Below are 25,579 nucleotides of genomic sequence, written 5' to 3' on the forward strand. Positions count from 1 at the left end.
TGCGGGAGGAAGGGCAGCAAGGACAAAGCCTGGCCACGCTCTCCAGGGACGGGGTGGAGGAATACTGTCGCTTTATTCCCTGTGTATCGAAAAAAAAAGACGTAGCGAGGGGACTTTACAGGGACTTCCTTGTATCTTTGTTCTTATATTGAGACAGGGTGGAACACTTTGGCCAGACACACATACACACAGAAGATGGTGTGTGGAGAGGTTAAGGTTAGGGTTAGGGAGTTGGAGGAGAGGGAGGAGGAGGAGGAGGAGGAGGAGGAGGAGGAGTAGGATGAAAGGTAAGATATGGTAAATGAAGGAAGGGGAAGATAGGGTTAGTTGAGTGCGTGAGTGAGTGAGGAAGGGAGGTATTTAGAGATGATAATGTCCATCACTCCGGGACAAAGGGCCACTGGGACATTTTTACTGCTCACGTTCTCCAGGTCTCCCAAGGCACCCATCTACTGACCAAGGCGAGTCAAGGATGAACAGATGGACAAGTAAATAAATCCCCTTACGTATCTATTTCGCAAGTAAACCACTGCCATAACTCGTCGATACCTATCACTGGCCACGCCGCTCACCATGCCTCGCGCTCTCACCTTGATAACGATAAGCCAGCCAACCCAAGCGCCAGCCAGACAGCCAGCTACCCAACCCTCCCACCTGCCGTAAATTCCCTGCCGCGACACAAGCGTAGTCTTTCCTCCACACGACTCCACGACCTCAACATGCGTCCCCTCGGCTGCGTCCTGGCGGCCTGTCTCCTCCTCCTGCAGGTGATGTGACTCAGGCGTTGTCTTACTAAACGTGACGTGACTAATGAACTAAAGAACTGACAAACAAAGGAAACTTAAGTCTGTTTGGTTTTACACACACACACACACACACACACACACACACACTTTAGTTTATTTATTCATTTTATTTATATGCTTGTTTTTCTTTCATTTTTTGCCTGTATCTGTCCGCTTGTCTGTATCTTTCTACGTGTCTGTCTGTTCATCCATCTCAGTAGTTACCATCTATTAAGTAAATATGAAATTAATCCATTGTGATGCCGGCTTGCGTTGAGAACTTAATGCATTGTGCTGTTCACTCTCTCCATTTTTCTTACATGAAGGAAATCCATTAGAGAGAGCAACGTTATGAGGAGACCCAAGGTAGGAAGAAACTGAACCTTAGAGTGGCGGATGACTGGAATAGACTCAGTAATGGGGTTGTTAGTGCCGAGTTACTATGGCGCTTTAAAAGAAGACTAGAAAAATGTATGGGTGAGACAGGATCCTTTGTTTCCTTACATTGTGTTCTTGTTAGTGCCGAGTCAATGAGAAACTTTTAAAGAGCTTTAGATACATTTTATGGACAGGAATGATAGGTGGATATAAGTAAACATCCTTTATAGAAGACAAGAACGTAAGGAGAGTTACAAGAATCCTGCAGACCTACACGTGGCAGTCCCTTTATTAAACATACCAAGTACCTTTATCAACCTACAATTCCTGTCCATAAATTCATGTAATCTTCCTTCAAAGCTCTCCATTGGCCACGCACTAACTACCTGATGACACGAGATCAATCAACAGTAAACAATACAAAAGATTCCTTGTGATTTCGACGATACGAAATAGGAAAGGGAAGATGATAAATACAGAAATAGAGAGAGAAAAAAATATGATCTCTTACGCCCTATCTTCTCTTAGCCTTATCGGGGAGAGGCATGGGAAGGCTCTCACAACAAAACCTCGGGACCTTATCACTGACGGGGCTCACTCCTCGCGCCCCGACCCGCTGCCACCCCACGAGCCGGGCAAGAGGGGAGTGGGGTCCGGAAAAGAGGCAAAAGAGATGAGAAGGAAAGGAGACGGGTGTTTAGAAGCGAGGAATAGATGAAAATGAAGATGGTGTGTGAAATAAAAGGACAGGAGATGACGAGAAAAGGAGGAGGAAAATTTAATGAGAAGTGAATGGAAGAGAATTTGGTCCGTGATGGAAAGGAAACAGGTAATAAAACATAATTTGGAAGGGGGAAATGGAACACCGGGAGATAGGAGGAAAATGAAATTCCCAAAGAGAGAGAGAGAGAGAGAGAGGTGGGAGAACATTCGCGGGTTAAGGAACTCCCACACGGTGAAACACACATACACACATCCTGGTCGCCCAACACGGCCTCGCTGCGTCACGGTGCTCAGTCCCCGTGTCCTCACCAGACCCAACTTGACCCACAGAGACGCAGATCCAACATGCCTCCCTCCCTCTCTCCTTCCCTCCCTCCCTCCTTCCCTCCCTGCCAGCACGTGCCGCTCCACGACCTGCCGCCTCGCTAATAGACACTTTTCCCCTCCACGATAGGCAACTTAATATTAAATACAAGCACGTTACTGTTATATACAACGGCCATAAGCGCAGTGGGAGGGAGAACTGTCGTGCCTCGCCTCTAGCCTCCTTTACTTGGCCCAGCACAACTTTCCCTCGAGTCCTCAGTTTACTGTTGCAAGGGGCTGTTTGATTCTCTGAGCGGGACCACTTCCTCTGTGGCTCCAGTTCTTGAATGCTTTGAACTCTCATAAGAAATATTTTCAAAGGCCACAGAGAGTATTAGTAATTTTCCCACGATTTTTTTTTCTTTCCTTTGATAGTGAAGAATACTTGTCAAGCTATCACTGGAATCAAACAGGCACCCTTGAAAGCGCCAACAGCATCTACTAAAGTGTATTAAAAGCGGTGGAGATACAGCTGCGAAACGTCTGAGAGTATGATTCTGTGTCCCATCAATGCTCCTTGGAGACAAATAAGAACATAAGGAGACAGCAAAGGGCCCGCCGACCTACACAAGGCAGCCTCTAACCACTTCAAAACTTGCTATCTATCGTATCAAGCGCACCTCAGGAAGAAATGACTGTGGCAGGTGTTACCATTCGCATTACGTGTCCACGCCACCCGAACAAGCCACCAGTGCAGTGTACAGACCAAGACACGGCCGTGAAGCTGCGGGAGAGAAAATGATTTACATATACATGCCCTTTTCCTTGCTGTGCTGCAGGCGACACACGACTCTATAATTAAATCAGAGGTATTTTTCATTAAGATGCCTCGTGTCTCTTGCTTGAATGTCTGCTGAAGGGAGAATAGAAGACATAATTACTTGAAATCCAGGCCACAGGGACGAGGTTCACCAGTGGCTGAGTAGCTGCCTCCTCCTGCCTCCCCCACCCCAGAAGACCTAATGTGATAATGTAATAGGACAAATCCCTCACACACACACACACACACACGCACACGGAATCACCCCCCACTCCAGCAATAGACCGTTGGTGGCTTGAGAAGAGAGGAAAGGAGAGGTCGTTGCTCGTTCATGTCCCAGCCCTGCCTTACCCTCCTCCAGTGGCGGTAACTCCCATCATCAATCTGTTATTTCCAAGCTCAGGAGCCCACCGTGGCCAGGAGAGATAAGGCCAATCGGCTATTAAGGTAACAGTGACCCAGGGACTTAACTCCGGCGGGGTATTACTCTCCCTTTCTCGCTCCACGGACTCCTTCCTCCCGCCAAGCTGCACGTGCCTCCGCTGGGTGAAGGGAAGGGCAGGGCAGAGCAGAGGAAGGCCGCTACCAAAGTATTTCCTCGTTTATTTGATGGTTTATAATTATTGTGGTATTTTATCAGTAGGATGAAAGATGTTGCAACCTTCATTTGGAGTGACGAGGGTAACGAGTGAGGGTAATAGAGGGACAGCTCCTGCGCTTCGTCAGTTTGGGGACAAAGGTAAAGCGGCGAGACTGAGGTGGTTTGGTCATGAGCAGTGAGAGGAATACGTGGGGAGGAGGATGCTGGAGACGGACACACCAGGAATAAGAGAGGAAGATTAAGAAGGTTTATAGATGTAACGAAGGATGGCATGCGGGGGATGGTTTGATAGAAGACACCCCTAGGGGACAGAGTAAGGTGAAGGCAGGTGATTTGCTGTGGCGACCCATAACGAGAGCATCCCAAAGTAGAGGAAGACATGTTCACACTCTGAAATTGTTCTGTAACCGAGAAAACACAATATTAACCTCGTATTCTCTCTCTCTGTATTGCGAATCTGTGCAAACACCTTTTTTACAGTGCTATGAATGTGGACAAAGGAAACCACAGCAGTCAATGGGCCAAAAGAATGTTACGCATAGTTTTTATAGATAAGAATGATAGGCGGATGTATGTATGTATGTATGATTTGTTTTGTGTCTGGCACCTCAGTGGGCGTTTTCCTTTTTTTTTTTTCCTATTTTGTTGCCCTTGTCCAATGCACTTCTTACATAAAAAAAAAAAAAAGGAAAGGCTCTACGTGCCTCGTGTAGAACTGCCGGCTTCTTATACCTTCCCTTACGTTATGTTCTTGTCTCCGTGGGCGGCAGGGAAGCGAAGGGGTGAGTTACTATGATTACTACGCACCGGACGGCGTGGTGAGCGAGGGCCTGGTGGCGGAGGGCAGCACCTTCACCCTTAATGGAAAGCCCATCCTTATCTTCTCCGGCGCCTTCCATTACTTCCGCGTCCACCCCGCTTACTGGCGTGACACCCTCAGGAAGATGCGCGCGGCGGGGCTCAATGCGGTGGAGACGTGAGTGTGTGTGTGTGTGTGTGTGTGTGAATATGAATTGAAGATTAATAGGTAATATATACGAGAAAAACTACTACTACTACTACTACTACTACTACTACTACTACTGAATCCCCCACCAGGTACACACCCTGGAATCTGCACGAGCCGCGTCAGGGGGAGTTTGACTTCGGCCAGCTCGGGGAAAGCATGTCTCCTTTCCTGGACATCCGCTCCTTCCTGCAGATGGCGCAGGAGGAGGATCTCTTCGTCATCTTCCGGCCGGGCTCTTACATCTGCTCTGAGTGGGAGTTCGGTGGCATGCCCAGGTGAGGCGGGACGAGGGCAGGTGAGGAAAGGCGAGGGTAGGTTAGGACAGGTGAACGAAGGTGAGAGAAGGTGATGGATGAGGATGAAGGGTAGAAATAGATAGGTATATTTCAGGAACTGCCACGTGTAGGCCCGATGACTTCTTACGGTTTTCTTTATTTTATTATATTCTTATTAGCACATGCAAGCACTCCTTATCCCCCCATCTCTCTCTCTCTCTTTCTCTAGTGAACCTAACCTAACTTAACCGAGCTTAACCTAACAGAACCTAATCTAACCTGACCGAGGCTAAGCTGAATTAACCTGAGCTAACCTACCCTAATCTAACACCACACAACTCTTCTCTCTGCCTCCTCACACCAGCTTCCTTCTGCGGGACTACACGATGCAGGTCAGGACGTATTACGAAGGCTTCAGGAAGGCCGCCGCAGCCTACTTCGACGCTCTGCTGCCTCATGTTGTCGATCTGCAATTCACTCGCGGTGGCCCAATCATCGCGGTTCAGGTAAGTCCATGAGCGACTCTCTCTCTCTCTCTCTCTCTCTCTCTCTCTCTCTCTCTCTCTCTCTCTCTCTCTCTCTCTCTCTCTCTGTTTGAAAATGAAGGGCAGGCCACTTTGTTTTAAAAATGAAGGGTAAGTCACTTAGTCTTAGGATGAAGGACAGGTCATTTTTTTTTTTTTTAATGAAGGGTAGGACACTTGGTTTGAAATGAAAGGCAGGCCATTTAGTTTTAAAATGAAGGGCAGGCCACTTTGAAGATGAAGAGCAAGCTACTTAGTTTTTAAATGAAGGGCAGGCCACTTTGAAGGTGAAGAGCAGGCCACTTAGCTTTAAAATGAAGGGCAGGCCACTTTGAAGTTGAAGAGCAGGCCACTTAGTTTGAATTACTGAGCTAGTCTGGCCTGTACTGCACTTCTGAATATCTTTTCGCACTCAGGTGGAGAATGAGTATGGTCACTTCGGCTACGACACAGACCCCCGGGACACGCTGTACCTGGAGTTCCTGCGCGACAACATGATCGCGAATGGCTTCCAGGAGTCGCTCTTCTTCACCTCAGACACGCCCACAGGCACACAGGACCTCGGCGCCATTCCCGGAGGTGGGTATAGGATGCTACTGTAAGTCCGTGTTTGTCTGTATCGTTTAATTTTGCCTCGTGTGGGTCTCAGGCGTCTTGTGTGGGTCTCAGAGTTTGTTTTGGTTAGGTTAGTTTAAGTAAGGTTATGTTAATCAGGGTCTGTCTTCTGTTGGTCTATTTTGGTTAGGTTAAGTTAGGTTAGGTTAGGTTAGTCAAGGTATATCTTGTATAGATCTCAGGGTCTGTTTTGGTTAGGTAAGTCAGGATATGTCTTATGTAGATCTCAGGGTTTGTTTTGGTTAGGTTAGATTTGGTTAGTCAGGGTTTGTCTTGTGTATATCTCATAGTCTGTATTGGTTGGGTTAGGTTGGGTTAGGTTAAATTAGTCAGGATCTGTCTAGTGTTGGTCTTAGGAGATAACTTGTGTAGGGCAACTGGCCTTTTAAAGCCTTCTTAATCTTCTTCTTAATCTAATTAGATTTCACGCCTTGGGGAAAAATGAACAAAAATCACATAATTCGCCAGAGGCTGCGGTCTGTGGGCGACTGGTGAGTCTTTACTTGGTGTCCTCCAGCGCGTCTTGGAGTGTCGATCAGTAACACTTGTTGTAAAGGGAGCGTCTTACACGGCCAGGACAGGAGGGGTGTTCAGCTTCACTAGATTGCTTCCATCACTGGTCTCTCATCTTGACCGTCTTCCCTCTAATCCTGCCCCTCGGTTATCGCCTCTGCTGCATGTAAGAATTGCCAGCAACACGGAACTGTTTACTTTTACTGTTGGAACTCCCTGGCAGTCCCTTTCCGCCCATCGATCGCCGTCATCCTCGCCGCACACGGGCTGCAGGGGCACGGGGTGGAGGCGAGGCCCAGGCAGCGTGAGCGTGTGAGGGGGCGAAGTGCTGGAGGTAAAACTTTAATAAAGGGACTTGATGCTACTGTGTTTAATATGACGAGAAAGTAAAAAAAAAAAAAAATTAAAAAGCGAACATTCACAACTACTTGGGAACGTAATCATAGCAAGACGAATACCAGTTTCCGTGATCTTTTATTATTTCTTTTACTTCAGCAAATCAAGACTATACTTAATCTTATATCTCTATCGCATGATATCGTGTCGGCTGAGCAAATCTCCTTGTACGAACGTTTCTGAGCGTCAGGCAGTGAGTTAAGTGCAACCAATACACATAAGAGACGCTGAAAGGGAGAGAGGGAGGGAGGGAGGGTAGAGAGTGCTCCCAATTTGGCCTAGTACTGTCTTTCACCAACACGGAAGCGCTAGCATGAGGAGAATCTGTATACGGTGGGGATGGCAGTAGATGTTCAGGAAGGCCAGACGTCTCCTTTCATGACTCACTCGCTGGTTAAAGTGGACCTCCCTTCACCCTGCAGCGCTGCCTCCCTCCCTTCCTCTCTTCCTCTCCCAGTCCCTCGGCACAGCTCCCTCCCTCCTCCTCACACCCAGCTAACTGAACCCTGTGTTGTTCTCCTCATACTCTGCCCTAATAATGTCAATGCTCCCTTTGTATTCCGTCCTTATCTCAGTCATGCCTTTCTCTTTGTCCTTTGTAAAACTGTTTTCCTTCAGTTCCCCTCACAGCCAGCACACTCAACCCTTCTCCTGTGTTGTTTCGCCCTCACTCTTTCCATGTGATGCCTTGGTCTTTGTCCTCACATTGTTCCTTGTGTCAGTGATGGCGTCCTCAAATATCCAACTTGTTTTACTGTAATATTAGTTTGTCTCACTTGTCTCACTGCCCTGGTCTCCTCGGTGCTCTGCTTGTGGCTCTGTAAATGCTAAACTCGCCGCTAAGTGGTTGCGAGTTTGATCTGGGTTACATAATGTCTTGGTTGTATAGGTAGCGGTGTTTCGTAACCTTTGTTGGTGTTGTATGACTCAATCGTTTAGATATTGTCCCCTTTATATCCTGTCTTTGTTCTGGATTCTTAAATGTTTAGTTATATTATCTAGTCAACTTTGAACAGGCTCTAGTGCGGGATTTCAGGAGTGATTCCATGATATCAGAGATAGTTTAGCAATGACTTTTCACCATCATTGGAGAAAACACCCATGAGAACCATTAGGCGATTCCTCTTGCTCTGTGTCCTGGCATGTCACCAGTACCACTTGTTCCTCTCGTCTGCCCAAGTCCAACTTTTCACTGACTTTCTGGTTCGGCTAGATTAATTCCTCTTATTCCTCCGACATTAATTTCGTAGCCCGGAGAGACGATATTCTTACAACAAAAACTATTCCGATCTTTTTCCTCTTACTGTAAGTCAGTGGCTTGCACTCTTAAACGCCTTAGCCTCTCGTAAGGATTATTTTCAAAGGTCACAAAGATGATTAGCCGCGTTCTCATGATGCCTTTTCTCCTCTTAATAATGAAGAACCTTGTTAAACTATCTCTAGAATCATGAATACATCCTTGAAAACCACAGCAACTTGCACTACAGTGAGATAAAAGATAAGACGATGAAATGTTTTAGGAATAAGGTCCTGCATCTCATAAGGAACACGCGCCAGTCTAGGTAGGCCGCGTGTTTGCCTTGGCTTCGACGGCAATGTTGGAATTCTTAAAAACGTGGCGTCTTGTGAGTGAATGCAAAACCTGATTAAGCTTCTGGACAACCATTGATCTCCCAGCGGCTTCAAAACACAAAAGCAGACTGGCGGTTGCTATTCTTAATATAAGAATACTTCTTTTTAATCATATTTTTTTGTCCTTGGGTTTCTTTTCTTCCTCCTTCTCTTACTCCTCCTCCTCCTCCTCCTCCTCCTCCTCCTCCTCCTCCTCCTCCTTCTCCTTTGCTTCACTGAAAAGAATATTTCTTCTTATTTTCCAGCTTTCCTTTGGGAGCGTTTCACGGCGGCGTTCCTTGCCTAGTCTGGGCCTTAGTTTTTTCTTTGCCATCCTCTTTATTTCACTCGCAGCTCGGCCACCCAGCAGCCCTCTCTGCTGACACTTCCCGCTAAGTCGCGTGCGTGGGTTTTTCCTCTCCCGATCCCTCAGGTTGAGCTAAGGGGCCGTGTTTTCCACTAAGTAGAATTCGTCTCGCTGGACATTTTAACTCCAGGCTCGTCTTTCTTGTGACGTTTACGTGGCGCGGCAGTCCTCGGTGAGTGGCGTCTGTTTGTCGAGTGTGTGTGATGATTTTGTCCGGGAAAAGCGCGAGGGACTTTGCCTGGGGGCCGAGGGAGGGAGGACGGAATGGAGGAAAGGAGGGAGGGAAGGAGAGAGTGCCTGCCGTGAAACGTAATACACTGATCGAGCTTCACAAAGTCAGGAAACAGCTTAACTCGTTTCATAACTTTCACTTTTAATTCGGACTCTTTGGTCGCTCAAGTTTTTCTTCATTTTTTATAACACCCTCACACACACACACACACACACACACACACACACACACACACACACACACACACACACATGCTAACTTGATGACTGCATTCCATGTTTTCCTTCCCATGGCCCCGCTGCTCAAAGATTTTCTACTCATTCTCACTCTTATTCCGTCCACTTCATTAATGCAAGAGTTGACCATCATCTTCGCTCTTTCATCTCTTTCACTGGTAAACCGAAAAACTCTTCCTGTTTCTCTTTTTCCTCCTTCCTATTACTTGAACTGTTTCGAAAGATGGGTATCAAAACACCTCGCGACGTAAACTGGTCAACTTTTTGGAAAATCTGTAGTTAACTCTTGGAAGCGATAAGCAGGCATTTTTTTTTTCTCATTTTTGTGCCCTTGACCAGACTCCTTGGCACGTAAGAAACAGAAGTATCATTCATCAGCTGGTATCCGACTTGCCATTGCTTCTTCTCTGTGCTGCTCCCGTCATGGGTCGCCACAGGAAATTATCCTTCTCAAAAGCGCTCTGTCGTTTGCACCTTTCTTAGCCACACCCATTACAACCATATCTCCTTTCACTGCATCTTCCTGTCTTTTTCCTGCCGGGTAGATCCATCACGAGCACCCAATGCCCTATATACTCCTCGTCTCTCTTTTTGACACGTCCAAACCACACACACAACTAAAACGATGTACAGTTGTTCATCTCAGGAAAGCCATCACCCACTACAGCACGCGAGCGAACGCAGCCATCGAATCAAACAAGAGGGTGACACCAACGCGAGCGGCCTTCCTTCTTATTTCTTATGGCATAGACAGAACTCCTTGACACGCAAAATGAAAAAATCGATAAATAAATCTTTCAATCTTTCCTCCCTCGAATGAAGTTATGAAGTTCCGTCATAAAATCCAAATCCTACTACCTCAGATTTTCGAGTTGATAAATCTATATAGTAGGGGTTGTATCTGTTCCTGCGACTTTGACCACTCTTGTAATCCCTTCCCTCTGGCATGGCGTCCCCGTTGCCAAGGTGGGTAGGGGTAGGAGTGGAGGCGGCGGCATCTGAGCGGCCATTCCCCTCTGTGTTGTTGTGACCTCAGCGCGAGGATGTTGAGTTTGTATCCTTGTCATTACCAAGTTTTCCGCCGCTAACAAACTTTCCTTGAGATCAGACTTGACTCCAACCTTTGCCTTTTGATTCTTTTTTTTTTTCTCTCTCTCTCTCTCTCTCTCTCTCTTTCGCCTCCAATTAAGAGAAAGGATTAAAAAATGAATGTTCTCTGGGGACTTGTAAAGACTTGTAAAATTTGAATATGCTGCCAGAAAGAGAGAGAGAGAGAGAGAGAGAGAGAGAGAGAGAGAAACACACACACACACACACACACACACACACGGCTTGGTAGCGCAGTGGTTAGCGCACCCGATTCACGGTCGGGAGGGTCCGTGTTCGAATCCCGAGCCTATGTATGTTAAAAGTCTATGTATGTTAGTATATGAATATAAAACATGTGGATTTTCAGCTGTAATATAAATAAACCGAATATTATAATCATTATTATTACATGCACACACACACACACATAACAGCTCCTCACAACCACTACCCTCCGCTATGTACCTCCTCCTGTCCACTCTCCTGCTTACTTTCCCTTCTTATCCTTTCCAGTGCTAATGACCGCGAACTTCAACAGCGACGTAGAGGAAAATCTAGACTTGCTGAAAGAAATGCAGCCCAACCGCCCCCTCATGGTCATGGAATTCTGGACAGGCTGGTTCGATCACTGGCTCTCTGGCGTTCATGCTACCGTGTCCCCTGAACGTGAGTTGACCAGAACTAGATCAGAACGGAACGGAACGGAACAAACTAATTCAAACCAAGGACAGAACATCTCAGACCAAACTAGATCAGAGTGAAATGGAGCGGAACAAACTAATTCAAGCCAAGAACAGAACAGATCAGACCAAATTAGAGCAGAATGGAATGGAACAGACGAGTCCAGGCCAAGACCAAGATAAGACCAGATCAGACCAAACTAGAGCAGAACGGAACGGAACGGAAAGGAACAAACGAGTACACGCCAAGCCTACACCAAACCAGATCAGACCGAAAGAAATCAGACAGGATTAAACAAGGCCAGATCAGACCAAACTAGACAACACGACAGAATAGAACAGATCAAACCAGTTCAGACCAAACTAAACTAGACCAGACTAAATTAAACTAGACCAGATTAAACTAGACTAAATCAAACTATACTAGACCAGCCAGACTATACTAGACCAGACAAAATGAGACCGGAAGAGACCATCCCAGGCCAGACTAGACAAAACTAGACCACTTACATACACGCACACCACGTTAAGGAGGGGGAAGGAAAACAGCTCTGCCACACATCACAGACACACAAACGCACACACACACAAGTTTGGGTTATCTTTGGCTTCTTCCTTCTCCTCTGTTTTCTTATTCTTTTTTCTTGTCTTATCTTTACATACTTCTTTTCTCTTCTTCTTCTTCTTCTTCTTTGTCTTGTTGTTTGTCCTCTTTGTTCTTTGTCCTTCTAATTATTTTTTTCGTGTTTTTCTTTCTTTGTCTCTTTATCGCTGCGTGTTTTCTCTTTAATTTCTTTTGCCCTTCTTTCTTTCTTTTTCCTTGGTTTGTTTTTTTACTTGAATTCACCATCTACTTTTTTTCCTTTTTATTTTGTTTATTTTGTTTTTTTTATTTGCGTTCTTTCTTCCTTTTTTTTCTTTACTTCATGTTCTCCTTCTGTTCTTCTTCCTTCTCCTCTTCCTCCTTCTCCTCCTCCTCCTCTTCCTCCTCTTGTGCCCTTGACCTGATTCCTTGACATGTAAATTTACTAAAACAGAATACAAAAATAGATAGATAGATAAAGGCATATGACCCAGAGGCTAGGCAGCACCGTGAACTACAAGCCATGCCACCAATCCAGCTCAGGGTTTCTAATGCCTCAAGCTCTCCCTTCCCCGCCCTCTCCCCCTCCGCCATCCCGTAGATGTCCCCTCAGATTACTCAGCCTCTGTCTTTCTCTGACACCCCCGAGATTACACATTCCGTATTCATATGTCGCCTGGAAAATATATCTGCCTCGCCTTATGGAAAGTGGGTCGCTCCTGAATCCATTATTGAGAAATGTCGCATCCTATTGTATGTAAAGCTCAGACAGTTTTATAAATCCAGCATGGTAGTAATGTTGTCACTTGGCGCGCATTGTCGAAAAGCAGCAGTTAGGGTTACATGAGTTGTGACATTCATTTCTTGTTTAGATTTGACTCACCTGTCAGCCTGGCTTAGTATCCCACTGCTGCCACCAAATGTTGAATTCTCTGAGTGGAGGCATAATCCAATTTCTCCTTTGGTTTATTGAGAACAGGGATGAGTACAGGTGGTCAATGGAAATGATCAGCTCCCACTTGTGACATCTCCTTTCAGTAAAGACGCCACTACAAAACGCGTGCATACCTAAGTGCAGAATATTACTCAATCATAGCAAGGAATTTCCATCCAGCAACAAACCTAATACGTTTTCCATGTGCATAGATTAGTGTCTCTCTCAAGTCGTCCTGTAGCCTCGTACCAAGCAGACAGAAGTCATTAGCGTGCATGCCACCTTGAATGAACGCGTCTCATGTCAACTGTAAACTTCATAATGCAATGACGGTCTTATCTAGTTAAATGGAGGTTTCTGAGCAATGTGCACTTATCTACACACCAACAAAACAAATAACAATTATAATCTATCACGTATATATTCAGCTAAACATGGCAAGAGAGTTAAAATGCCTTCGTTATCATTGCAATATTTCAGGTTACTCGGACATCTTCGAGAGGATTATGAAGTACAATTCCTCGATCAATATGTACATGTTCATCGGAGGCACCAGCTTCGGTTTCATGGCAGGGGCGAACACCTTGGACGTGTGGCCCAAGTACGCGCCTGACGTCTCCTCCTACGGTCGGTGTCCCCAGCTCCTCACCACACTCAAACATCCAACTCGCCACTTCTCTGCCAAATACGTCACGCTCCAGTATCATAACCTTAGGAATTCTCTTTCTCTCTCTCTCTCTCTCTCTCTGCTGATGCATTGCCTACTACTCGTTCTCGCTCCGTCTTCCCGGTATCTCGTTTTCTTCGAAGCCATAAACTAATGAAAACTTCCTCCCCTCTTCTCTTCCTCTGCCACGCCTCCTTCCACACAAGTCCAATCACTGTCGTCTCAGCATCTCTCTCTCTCTCTCTCTCTCTCTCTCTCTCTCTCTCTCTCTCTCTCTCTCTCTCTCTCTCTCTCTCTCTTCTTCCTTTGTTTCCTGTGACGCATTTCCTCTCCTCTCTTTGAAATTTTTACAACTTTTTTTCTGTTACCTTGTATGTTTTGGTCATCATCATCATCATCATTATTATTATTATTATTATTATTATTATTATTATTATTATTATTATTATTATTATTATTATTATTTTCTATTACTACTACTACTACTACTACTGCCACTACTGCTACTACTACTACTACTACTACTATTGTATCATCCACGTTCTTATTCCATCAAATTCCACCAATTAGTTTGTTACCCATGAAATGCTCCGTATCAGTAATAGTTTAGTAGTAGTAGTAGTAGTAGTAGTAGTAGTAGTAGTAGTAGTAGTAGTAGTAGTTGTAGTAGTAGTTATTGTTGTTGTTGGTGGTGGTGTTGTAGTAGTTGTTGTTGGTGGTGTTGTTGTTGGTGTTGTTACTGCTAAAGGACCCATACCCCTCTCTTCCCATCACTCGCACGCTGGTGTTCCCACAGACTACGACGCTGTGCTGACAGAGGCTGGGGACTACACGGCCAAGTACAACCTGACCATGGAGATAATCAGGAAGTACAACCCGCTTACTGGCATCGGTGAGTGCCTGTTGCTGCTTGATTTATTTAGACGACTCTATTTACTTCAATGATTAGTTATACATACTTCAGAGTAAAATTTATGGCGTCACATGATTTTGGGAAAGTTTTAAGTCGTGTAAACGTGAAATGCTTTCCTCTAAGAATCGTGAGCCTTCATAAGGACTATTTTCAAACGCTACAGACATGATTAATCTGGTTCTTAAGGTAATTTTCTTCTTAATCATATAAAATCCTTGTTACACTTGCACTAGAAACACGGAAACACCCTCGAAAACCAGTTAATATATGGTTAATCAGGTTCTTATAATATTTTCCTTCCTCTTAATGGCATAAAAATCCTTGTTAGACTCACTGGAATCACGGAAACACCCTCGAAAACTCCAGTAACCTCGACTAGAGCCTCCTTTTAAAAGTAGACGGGAGTGGACTCCGAAACGTTTAGAAATACCGGCCGGGATCTATGCATACACGCATGTGGGTGGAGGCTGAGAGAGGACGCTCACCTTCAAGGGCCAGGCAGTACACTAGTGGCTTCCATTGTTTTGGAGATGCGAACATTAGCCTGCGACGTTTGCTGGGGACTAACTCTATGGGACCTGAGGCACTGGAGGGACACAGGAGGGATATATGACTGTGATTTATATTGTCATCTCTTGGTTCGGATGACGCACGATCCTCGGCGTATTATAAAGAGGATTCCAAGAAGAGTAGATATGTTTATGGATAGGGATGACAGGTGGGTATAATAAGATATGTTTTAGACAGGGACTGCCACGTGCAGGTCTGCTGGCTTCCTGCAAATTACCTTATGTTCTTATACACCCAAGGGAAAAAGTATTAGACTAGACACATTACTTTACCGAGAGAGAGAGAGAGAGAGAGAGAGAGAGAGGGAGAGAGAAGAGAGATGTTGGCAGCTGAAAATGATTTAGAGGATCCGGAAATTGTAAGGAAGACAGAATGGCACATCTCGGCCTGGCAAGGAGTGACGGACTTGGCAGACTCGACAGCAGCTTCCTGACCGTGGCTCAACTTGATCATGGATTCAAACGACCGAATCCCACATGTGGCAGCTTACATTCCCAGTGACGTTTGTAAGACCCGAGGCGGAGAGACTGAGAGGCAAAGAGCGAAAGGAGATCGGATGAGAGTGCAGAGAAAGGGGATCTGATAGAGGTATTGAAGGAGGATGTAACAAGGGCGTAGATACATTGAGAGATTAAAGAAAGAAAAAGGGAAAATAATATATACAAGGAAGAAGGGAAAATAGGCTTTATGTCAGTATGTTTCTTAATGTTATGTGGAAAGAAGTAAGAGATCTGATGGATACTTCTGTGATATTAACATGATTCATTACCTCAAGAAGGGTGAAGTAAAGCAGTATGAATATAACAAGACTTGCACGAGACTATACTTTTCTCACCCCTGCTCTGTCCACCTCCCTAATGCAAGAGTAAAACAGAATTCACAGTTTTCATGCCTTTCACTGGTAAACTCTTGAACTCCCTACCTGCTCCTGTATTCCTCCATTGCCACGACTTTGATTCTTTCAAGAGGGAGGTTTCAAGACACTTCTCTAAATTTTAGTGAAACCTTTAGGCTCTTCTTTAGGAACTGAAACCTCAGTGGCCATCGATCAGTACCCCTCTTACATAAAACATAGGATTGCTAGGTGAAAGGAAGCAGTTTTCAGATCTGACTACACGTCTCTGTATTGCAGTGGATCACCCTATCCCGCCCCCCCAGCGCCCCAAGACGGCCTACCCAGCAGTACAGATCACAGAGGCCATCTCCCTACCCACTCTTGTCTCTCAGGTGGGTTCTGGTGTTTCACGAATGGAGACTTTCAGTAATCTTGTAGGTCCGATAATGGGAGTTGCTCATCTCAGACTAGCCGAAGGTTCTCGTGTTAAACGCAGTTACGAGAAGTGCTGGTGTGAATAAAAGAGTCATCAGAATCGTATAAGTCACTCCGCCTGCCAGGTTCCTGAGACGGACAAACAGAAATAACTGTACAAGGAGCGAGTTAACTTAGATAGGCCAGGTGTGACTAAAAGGCCGCCCTCTTACTCTTTTCCTTTCTTTTCCTTGTAATCTTTCTTCCTATTTACACGTTTTTTTTTAATTATACGTTTTCTTTTCACTTCTTCTACTAATTCTCCTCTTACTTCTCTGCCTTCTCTTCCTTTTATTCTTTTACTTATTATAAACAGTCTCCAGAGAGTCAGCAGGTATTGTTGTTTGTTCTTTCTTTGTATTCACTTGTGTTCCCCCACATCATTCTTCTCTTAGTCTTCTTCCTCCTCTTCTTCTTCTTCCTCAAAGCTTCCCAGGGGAACCTATTGACATTCCTGGAGCAAGAAGGACCACTACAAGGTCAGGGAGGAGGAGGAGGAGATGGAGCAGAAGGAGGAGGAGGGGAAGTAGGAAGGGGACAAGGAGGGACGGCTAGCGATAGGATGCAAATTCAACGTGATTCGCTTTTCGTAAAGACTAATTGCATTTCCTATCAAAAAACGTGTCCGCAACTCCGCCAAGGGACAAGAGAGTTATTTCCCTTCATACATATTCCCCCGCCGAGTCATTTGCACATTCCAGTTGACATTAGAATCACTCACGTAAAAAAAAAAAAAAAAAAGAAAGAAAAAGAAAAAGTAGAAGTCAGTCCGATGCTTTTCACCATCCTCCCCCCCATCACCACCACCTTCACCACTCTCACCCCCTCCTCGTCTTTGGGTCAAGTGTGCATTCGAGGTCAGTTAAGTGAAGGTCGACCTTACACTCTTATCTAAGGTCATTGCTCAAGGTAAGTAAGTAAGTAAGTAAGTAAGGCAGTCCAGTGGGCCAAATGCATTACCCTAATGGTTGTGTTTACCTCTCTGGGGCAGAAATCAAATTAAGGAAGGGAAGAATTTATTTTCCACAGGCGCGGGCGAGTGGGGGTCACTGAGTACTGTGTGTGGAGGAAGTGGAGGAGAGAATACCGTTTGGAACTAGACAAATACTAAAACAATACCAAAAATATCCTAGAACTTACAAAAAAAAAAAAAAAAAAAAATACAAGCACTAGTGTAGCACTGGCGTATTTACTAACATATACTAAACCACGAATCCTGCCAGTAAATAAACGTAACAGAAAATATATATTAAACATCTGCTCGTTCCTTTCCTAAACCAAGTCTCCCTTTCTTGCGGGTCGGCTCGTGGGAACAAAAGTGAGCCATTAATTAAAGCATAATGTGACGTGAGGAGACGGCGGTGGTGGTGGTGGTGGTGGTTGTGGTGGTGGAGGTGGTGGAGGCGGTGGTGGTAGTGGAGGTGAAGAAACGTGCTTCTTAAGACTTCTCTCTCTCTCTCTCTCTCTCTCTCTCTCTCTCTCTCTCTCTCTCTCTCTCTCTCTCTCTCTCTCTCTCTCTCTCTCTCTCTCTCTCCACTTCCTTTACCTCCAGTCATCCCACTCCCATAAGCCTTTCTTCTTCTCTCCTCTTCCTCCTCCTCCTCCTCCTCCTCCTCCTCCTCCTCCTCCTCCTCCTCCTCCTCCTCCTCCTCCTCCTCCTCTTTCCAGTCCCTCCCCTATCACCCCCATTGGTCTGTAATCCTCTCACTAATTACCTGACGAGGAATAATAAATAATGCGGGCGTGAAAGACAGATGACGGCGGTAACTCGTGATGTATCAAGGCGGGGAAGTCCTTAGTGGTAACCAGATCTTAACATCGACCTAACTTCCGGCGAGCGACCAGTAGGAGAGGAAAGAAGGTCAAGGAAGAGGAGGGAGATCAGAGGAAAGGGAAAAGAAAGGGTAAGATAGCAGAATGATTTAGGAGGAGGAGGAGGAGGAGGAGGAGGAGGAAGGGAAAGGAGGATGAAACAGAATCGTAGGAGGATGAAAAAAGAAGAAGGCGGGGGAAAGGATGGGGAATAACAGAGGAAAAGTGAAAAAGAAGGAATGAAAAGAAAAGATGATGAGGAGGAGGAGGAGGAGGAGGAGCAGGAGGAAGAATTTAGAGTGAAGAGTGTGGATGACAGGCATTAGTAAGAAATTTAACAAATCACTTTAAAAGAAAAGAGCAACAGGGCGGTTAACAGACAATAAAAGAGAGCGAGAGCGAGAGCGAGAGAGAGAGAGAGAGAGAGAGAGAGAGAGAGAGAGAGAGAGAGAGAGAGAGAGAGAGAGAGAGAGAGAGAGAGAGAGAGAGAGAGAGAAGGAAGGTTGAGTGATATACAGATGAAAGACAGGCTTATGTAGGGAGAGATACAAGACATGTGGATAAGAGGGGAGTGTTACGAGGAAGCAAGGAAGTAAAGAAAATGATGCGCAGCTGAGGAGATGTCACCAGTATATGCTGCTTTGTGCTCTTAATCCTTTCACTGCGATACAAAACAATTAATACTGCCAGAAGTAAAGCATGAAATCTTTATGAGCATCTACAAAAAAGAAAGGGGATTAAAAGAATAGATTTTGCAATTTCTGACAAGTTTAAAGATTAGAGGTGGCTGTAGAACAAGGAAAGACGTCTCAGAGTGATTGATAATTAAAGAAAGGTGTGCCATATAGCATGTTGAACGGTTAAGCGCATTGTTCTCTCATAAGGTGTTTTCCAAGGCCAAAGAGATGAGTGGCTGTGTTCTTTTAAGTGTGTTTTGACTTACTGATGTATTGTTCTTGTTAAATCATTGGTGGACTCATGAAAATATCCTTTAAAATGTCTAATAAAGTCCACTAAAGTGTTCTACATTGGACCGAATTCTGAAACACTTCTGGCAGCACTTCCACTGCTTTCAATAGGCTTTAATTCAAGTGATACGGGTTTTTAAGAGTGCTTTTGTAGTTCTAGTGACAGATTAACAAGGTTTTTACATTATTACGAGGACGAACACCCTTGATAACCCGGCTAATCATCTCTGTGGCCTTTGAAAATAGTCGAGGTGAGAGAGAGAGAGGAGAGAGAGAGCAAAGCGTTAACTCACCCCGACTGTACAAGGACAAACCTCAAACTTCTCATGATCTTTGCCTCACCTGTACCTTTCCCCACCAGCACGAGAGCATTGAGACCTTGGAGGGCCCTGTCAACATGGAGGCGCTGCCCATCAACAACAACAACGGCCAGGCGCACGGGTACATCCTCTATTCTACCAACGTTCACCTCAACCCCGATGCCAAGCTCAAAATCCGCGGCCACGTGAGGTATGTAGTAGACTGATTTTCCTTGGTAGGACGTATGGTGTAAGTCAGGATGAGTCTCGACACACGCAGCGGATTTCACTCTCTAGATTTTGAACTTTAAAACGCTTGCTTCTCTATCTCTCTTCTCTATCTCTCTTCTCTATCTCTCTTCTCTCTCTCTCTCTCTCTCTCTCTCTCTCTCTCTCTCTCTCTCTCTCTCTCTCTCTCTCTCTCTCTCTCTCTCTCTCTCTCTCTCTTAAAGTCCATATTTCTAAACATTTTGGCTTCTTATCCCGGCTTCTTTTAACAAGCTCTAGTTGTAGTAAATGCTTTTAAAGTGCTTTCATGATTCGAGTGATAGTTTAGCAAGGATTCTGCATCATCAGTAGGAAAAACACTCTTTGATATTTTCGAAAATAGAGAAAGAATAAAGCGTTAAAGAGTAAGACCTAAGATCAGAATGCGCGGAGGGCGTTTGAAATACAGGATAGCGTAAGCTCCTGGCGCCTTGCTCTCTGTTCAGGGGTGCACGCGGCTCAAGTCCTTCCCCGCTCCCACGTACTAATCCTGAGTAATTCAGTGGACATTTACACAGTCCAGCAGCGTGGACAAAGCGCGGACCGTGTGGAAAACTGCAGGCTGCGGATAAAGGAATGAGATAAAGGGGAGGGGCGAGAGAGCAAAAAACTCGTATTTCATTGACACCCACACACACACAAAAGAAAAAAAAAGATTACCGTCCAAATAATGAGGAACGTACGTGAATTTTTTTTTTTTTTTTTTTTTGTAATATGAAAAACGTGTTAGTGACCCAAATATGAGCAGCATAACTTTATTAATCTATTCTTCTCCCATTCCCTCCCATCCTCCCAACACTGCCTCCCTCCCTCACTTCACTTGACGATGCCCACGGTGGTTCCCTCATCCTCCCTCCCTCCCTCCCCTCTCTGCTTCTGTCTCTGCAGGGACATGGCGCAGGTCATTGTGGACGGCGAGGTCATCACCAAGCCTTACGCGAAGCCAGGTGATGTCAACGGGTTTGGTTTCTGGAATGGACGGTAAGTGTTAATGTTTGATGTCACTGTCTTGGTGCGTTGTGCGTCTTCTTCTTCTTCTTCTTTCTCTTTTTTTTTTTCTTTTCTTATTTTCTTCGTTTTTTTTTTTTTTCTTGTTCGTCTTCGCTGTCGTCGTCGTATTCTTCTTTTCACTTGTCACCCACCACCACCACCACCACCACCATCACCAACAACAACAACACCACCACCACCACCACAATGGAATTTTGGACTTGCCTTTGGACTGTCTTCTTAAGGGACGGGCACCATCACTGGGCCTTTTTTTTTATTCAGTTTTGTTGCTCTTGCACCACCACCACCACCACCAACATCACGACTACTACTCATCACTATCTTCTCCACTCACTATCACACACACACACACACACACACACACACACACACACACACACACACACACACAGATGAGTTGGACGGGTTCTCTTTAAACAGATGAAAGCAGATCCCGTCCCTAATATTAGCGTTATGAGCAACATTTAGGTCAACACTTGCAATTAGGGTGGCTGCTCGACCAACCCCTCCTCCTCCTCCTCCTCCTCCTCCTCCTCCTCCTCCTCCTCCTCCTCCTCCTCCTCCTCCTCTTACTCCTCTTCCTCCTTGTGATCCGTTTACCCAGCGTCTCCTCCTGATCCTCCTCTTACTCCTTTCTCTTCAGTAACAGCACAAACACTAACATCAAACAATAAAAGCATTCTCCTCCCTTCACCGGCCCTCGCTAGCAATGCTTACTAACGAGAATGTTTCCACCACGCCACCCGTTCGCCTGTTGTGTGCATTAGAACACTACGTCACCGGGATGGGCCAGGAAGCATCGTCTGTGTTTTCCTATGTAAACAAAAGCTGGAGCCGCCGCCCGTTACTCGAGGCTCCCTGGCTGGCCTTCCAGAGCCCCGCCTCGCTGCCTCAACTTCCAGGAGCAATATAGGCGAGTACGCTAGGCCAGCCTCGCTTACTTTTATTGGCACTGTTAGGCTACGTAGGACCATTTTTTATCAAGACTGGCTGACGTCTACGCCGGGTTAAGGCCCTAAGAGCTTGTAAGTGAGGCTTGCAGTAGACGGGTGGCTCAGAAATCATGCGTTTTGGTGCGCTATCTGTGACTGGTTTATGGTCAACACGATTCAGGCTGCCCGTATAAAAACGATTACCAAGGTCATATTCTTCAACGCATTGTTCTCTTATTAGACTTATTTTTCACAGGACAGAGATAGATGACTGTGTAGTTAATAGGCGTTTTTTTTTTTTCTTCAGTGGTTAATAATCATGAAAATAGAGGCGAGGCTGAGGACTGAAAGATTAGAGACGGAGAATGACGAGATAAAAAAAAAAAAACAAATAAAAAGGTGGAAAGATAGAAAGGAAAGGAAAGGAAAGAAGGATAAAAGGATAACGAATAAGGAATAACTGGAACGAAGGAAATGAAAGCAATGATAAACTATGACTGAAAGCAGAGAGCCTTCAGTGATATTATATCTTATTAACTTGAAATGGATCTCGCCCCGGGCAACACAGAGCAAGAGGAACACTCAAATTGGACTCTGGCAAGGATGGGGTACGATGCTCTAAGTCACTTTCTTCCTCCTGAGTTGAAGGGAATCATAGATATTGTATGTCATGTGCGATCAGAAAGAAATGGAGATAAAAACCACAAAAATCCAGAGAGAGAGAGAGAGAGAGAGAGAGAGAGAGAGAGAGAGAGAGAGAGAGAGAGAGAGAGACGGACACACACAGACAGATAAACAGAGGGAGAGGTGGACGAGGCGGGGACGTGGAAGCGCGGTCAGTTCCCTCTCCGGCCAACTACCTCGCTCCGGAGAGTTGCGTTCTCCCGCACTGGTGACGTTACGGCTCCTCGCGGCTAAAAATACGATGATCACAAGATTACTGAAGTGCCGTGTGCCTGGACTCCTCCGGGGCGTGGGAGAGCCAACACCCAGACAGAGAGAGAGAGAGAGAGAGAGAGAGAGAGAGAGAGAGAGTGTGTGTGTGTGTGTGTGTGTGTGTGTGTGTGTAGGAACGAACACTGTTTCATAGTTGTTGCGGTAAAATCACGGTTCTTATTTACATTTTTATAGTCTTTTCTTCTTATTTAAATATTAAGAAGTCTGGCTAAGGACACAACAATGGAGAAAAAACAAAATTCTCTCAATATGTCGCTTATAGAAAGATAATTTTAGGAGGAAACTCCAAAAAAAAAGCTTCCGAATCTAGTTTAATGAAGCGTCTTGATGCTCCTCTTTTGAAACAGCTGAGGAAGCGGTATTGATAGAAACAAACAGACACTTCCAGTTTGTAAAAGTAAAAGGGATAAAAGAGTGAAGATTACGGTTAACTCTTGCTTTAGAAAGGTGGACAGAAAAGGGGTGAACATGAGTAGGAAGTGTTGAGCAGCGGGGTCGTGGGAGGAGGTGAGACAAGTAGACAGCAAGTTCGGAAGAGTAGTAAAGGTGTAATGTTCGAGAATAGTAAGAGATGCAATGCTGAGGTGGTGAGTGAAATTGAAGACAGTCTGCAAGAGGACACGAGGTGGCTATGTGTAAAGCTTTTGACTCCCCCCTGTCTACTATTACTACTGTTATTATCTACTATTATAAAACGCTTTTCTCTCTTACCACGACTGTTTTCCAATGCCACAGAGATGATTAGGTGGGTTCTCAAGAGTGTGTCTCCCGTTAATAGGGTAGAAATCTTATTAATCTGTCACTTGAACGTTGAAAAAAAAAACATTCTCCAAAACTCGTGCCATTCCAATTAGAGGTTTATGAAAGTAGTAGTGTCAAGAGAACAGAGAGCTTCAGAATGTGAACCTATATGAGTGAAACCTCCGACGTGAATGTTTCCCGGTCCTTAAAACAATACATTTTATCCTGACGCCATCTGCTGCGGAGAACCATTACGCTCATCTACACAGCATCATCACCATCAACACTTTTAATCTATGACTACTATTACTAATCAACAATAGGACCAACAACAACAAGTATAATCACCTCCACCATTATCACCAGTAACGATAACCAAAACAATCATAAATTCAACATTTTACAAACCTAACAGCATAAGGGAAGCTGCAGGAAGCCAATAGGCCTACACGTGGCAGTCCCTCTATAAAGCACAGCCGCTAATACCCACCAATCATCCCTATCCAAAAATTTACGTGATCCCTATGAATTCGACACTAACAGCCTGATTACCGAGTCTATTCCACACATCTAACCACGTAGCCTCTTAAACCAAACAATACCAATCTTGAATCCGTTATTTCCAATCCTACCTTGACTATTAACCCTCTTGAATACCACACTGACCCACCATTGACAAAGAATCACAACAATAACAGCAACATTTCTTTCTGTAATATCCAGAGACCAGGAACTCACTCTGCCAGGAAGCAACGCCTTGGCTGAGCTGTCCATCCTGGTAGAGAACCTCGGGAGGGTAAACTACGGCAAGCCCCACAAGTTCCACCAGAAGAAGGGACTGTGGGAGGGTCCTGTGTCGGTGGATTCCCTTCAGCTGAACGAGTGGAAGATGACCCCGCTAGAGTTTAAGACCAGCAAGATCAATAGGTGAGAGAGAGAGAGAGAGAGAGAGAGAGAGAGAGAGAGAGAGAGAGAGAGAGAGAGAGAGAGAGAGAGAGAGAGAGAGAGAGAGAGAGAGAGAGTGGGGGTGGGGGAAGGGGGCTAATGAGAGGGAACAAGTGGTTGCATGCAGGTAAGAAGGACAACGTGAAGGAAGAAAGGACGGGAGGAAAGAAGGAAGGAAGGAAGGAAGGAAGGAAGGATGGAAAGAAGGAATGAAGGAAGGAAAAAAAGGAAAAAGGATGTAATAAAAAAAAACAGGGAAAGGAGTAAAGAAGGAAACAGTAAGAAATGAAGGAAGACAAGAAGGATGAAATAAATTTAATAAAACAACAGAGAAAGTAATGAAGAAAAAGCTGAACTAAATAAATAAATGAATGAATAACCGCATCCTTTGATTACTAGAGCAAACAATGTGAAAATAAAACTCCACTATTTTACTCCACATTGACCACTAAACAACGTGACACAACCACCATAACCACCATCATTCCCACCACTATTACTAACAAGGGAACAACTATCATCACCACCCGACCACTACAACCACCACCTCCACCATTACAACCACACAGTAAGGCGATTTTAAACTTGCTCTCTGACTGTCATTTAATTAACTAGCAACTTCAGTGGGTTTATCTTTTCTCCTTAATTTGGATGCCTTTAGTGAACGCCATTGTTACGTAAGAAAAGACACGAGAAGTAAGATCACCCCTTTACTTGTGTCACCTCGACAGTCTGACAGGATGGTCTCCCTTCAACGGCTCCCTGTCCTCTCCCGCCGTGTACCGAGGTATGCTAGAGGTGTCTGGAGAGCCGCAAGACACCTGGGTGGACATGAGGACCTGGGGGAAGGGCGTCGTCTTCATTAACGGGTTTAATTTGGGTCGCTTCTGGCATCCCGGACCCACCAAGACGCTGTATCTGCCGGCGCCGCTGCTGAAGGAGGGAGCCAATGAGGTGTGTTAGAGTAGAGTGTTTAGTGTCTATTTCATTCTGTCCCTGTTATCTGTGCTCTACGATGCTCTGTTTCATCCTCTTTCTGTTTTCTGTGCTCTACGATGCTCTGTTTCATTCTGAATTGATGCGAGAATTTTGCCTCCATAAATTTCATAAAATAAATCATATTTGTTTTGCTCTGCAATACTGTTTGATCTTGCTCTTAAAAAGAGCGACTAATGATAGGAATTGACTCAGTAATTAGGTTGTTAGTGTTGAGCCAATAGCTTTAAAAAAATTCATAGGTAGATATAGAAAAGCAGTGATAAACAGGGACTGCCACGTGGAGACTTGCTGGCTTCTCACACCTTGTCTTACGTTACATGTTGTCGGTGCTCTTCAAGGTGGTGGTCTTCGAGCAGTACACGGCGGCCTCCGAGATTGTCTTCAGTGACGTGCCCATCTTGCACTGATCCAAGAAGAAGCTGTCCAGGGAACCGCAGGACACACCAGCCTGAGTTCAGCAGCTGGTATTGGTATTACTTTAAACTTAATAAAGAAATATGCAGGATTGAAGA

General features: G+C 45.1%; 1 protein-coding gene across 1 annotated transcript; it reads left to right on the plus strand.

The window, feature by feature from the left end:
- Positions 1 to 608: 608 nt before the first annotated feature.
- On the plus strand, positions 609 to 25,579 carry LOC135111137 (beta-galactosidase-1-like protein 2). Its single transcript, XM_064024139.1, has 14 exons — positions 609 to 767; positions 4,384 to 4,589; positions 4,712 to 4,897; positions 5,262 to 5,403; positions 5,838 to 6,000; positions 10,994 to 11,146; positions 13,158 to 13,304; positions 14,141 to 14,236; positions 15,960 to 16,054; positions 19,278 to 19,426; positions 20,371 to 20,463; positions 23,847 to 24,050; positions 24,800 to 25,022; positions 25,406 to 25,579. The coding sequence occupies exons 1-14, from the start codon at positions 720 to 722 to the stop codon at positions 25,472 to 25,474; spliced, it is 1,974 nt and encodes a 657-aa protein (XP_063880209.1). The 5' UTR covers positions 609 to 719; the 3' UTR covers positions 25,475 to 25,579.

This window comes from Scylla paramamosain, chromosome 21, assembly GCF_035594125.1.
Source record: "Scylla paramamosain isolate STU-SP2022 chromosome 21, ASM3559412v1, whole genome shotgun sequence".
NCBI classification, from domain to species: domain Eukaryota; kingdom Metazoa; phylum Arthropoda; class Malacostraca; order Decapoda; family Portunidae; genus Scylla; species Scylla paramamosain.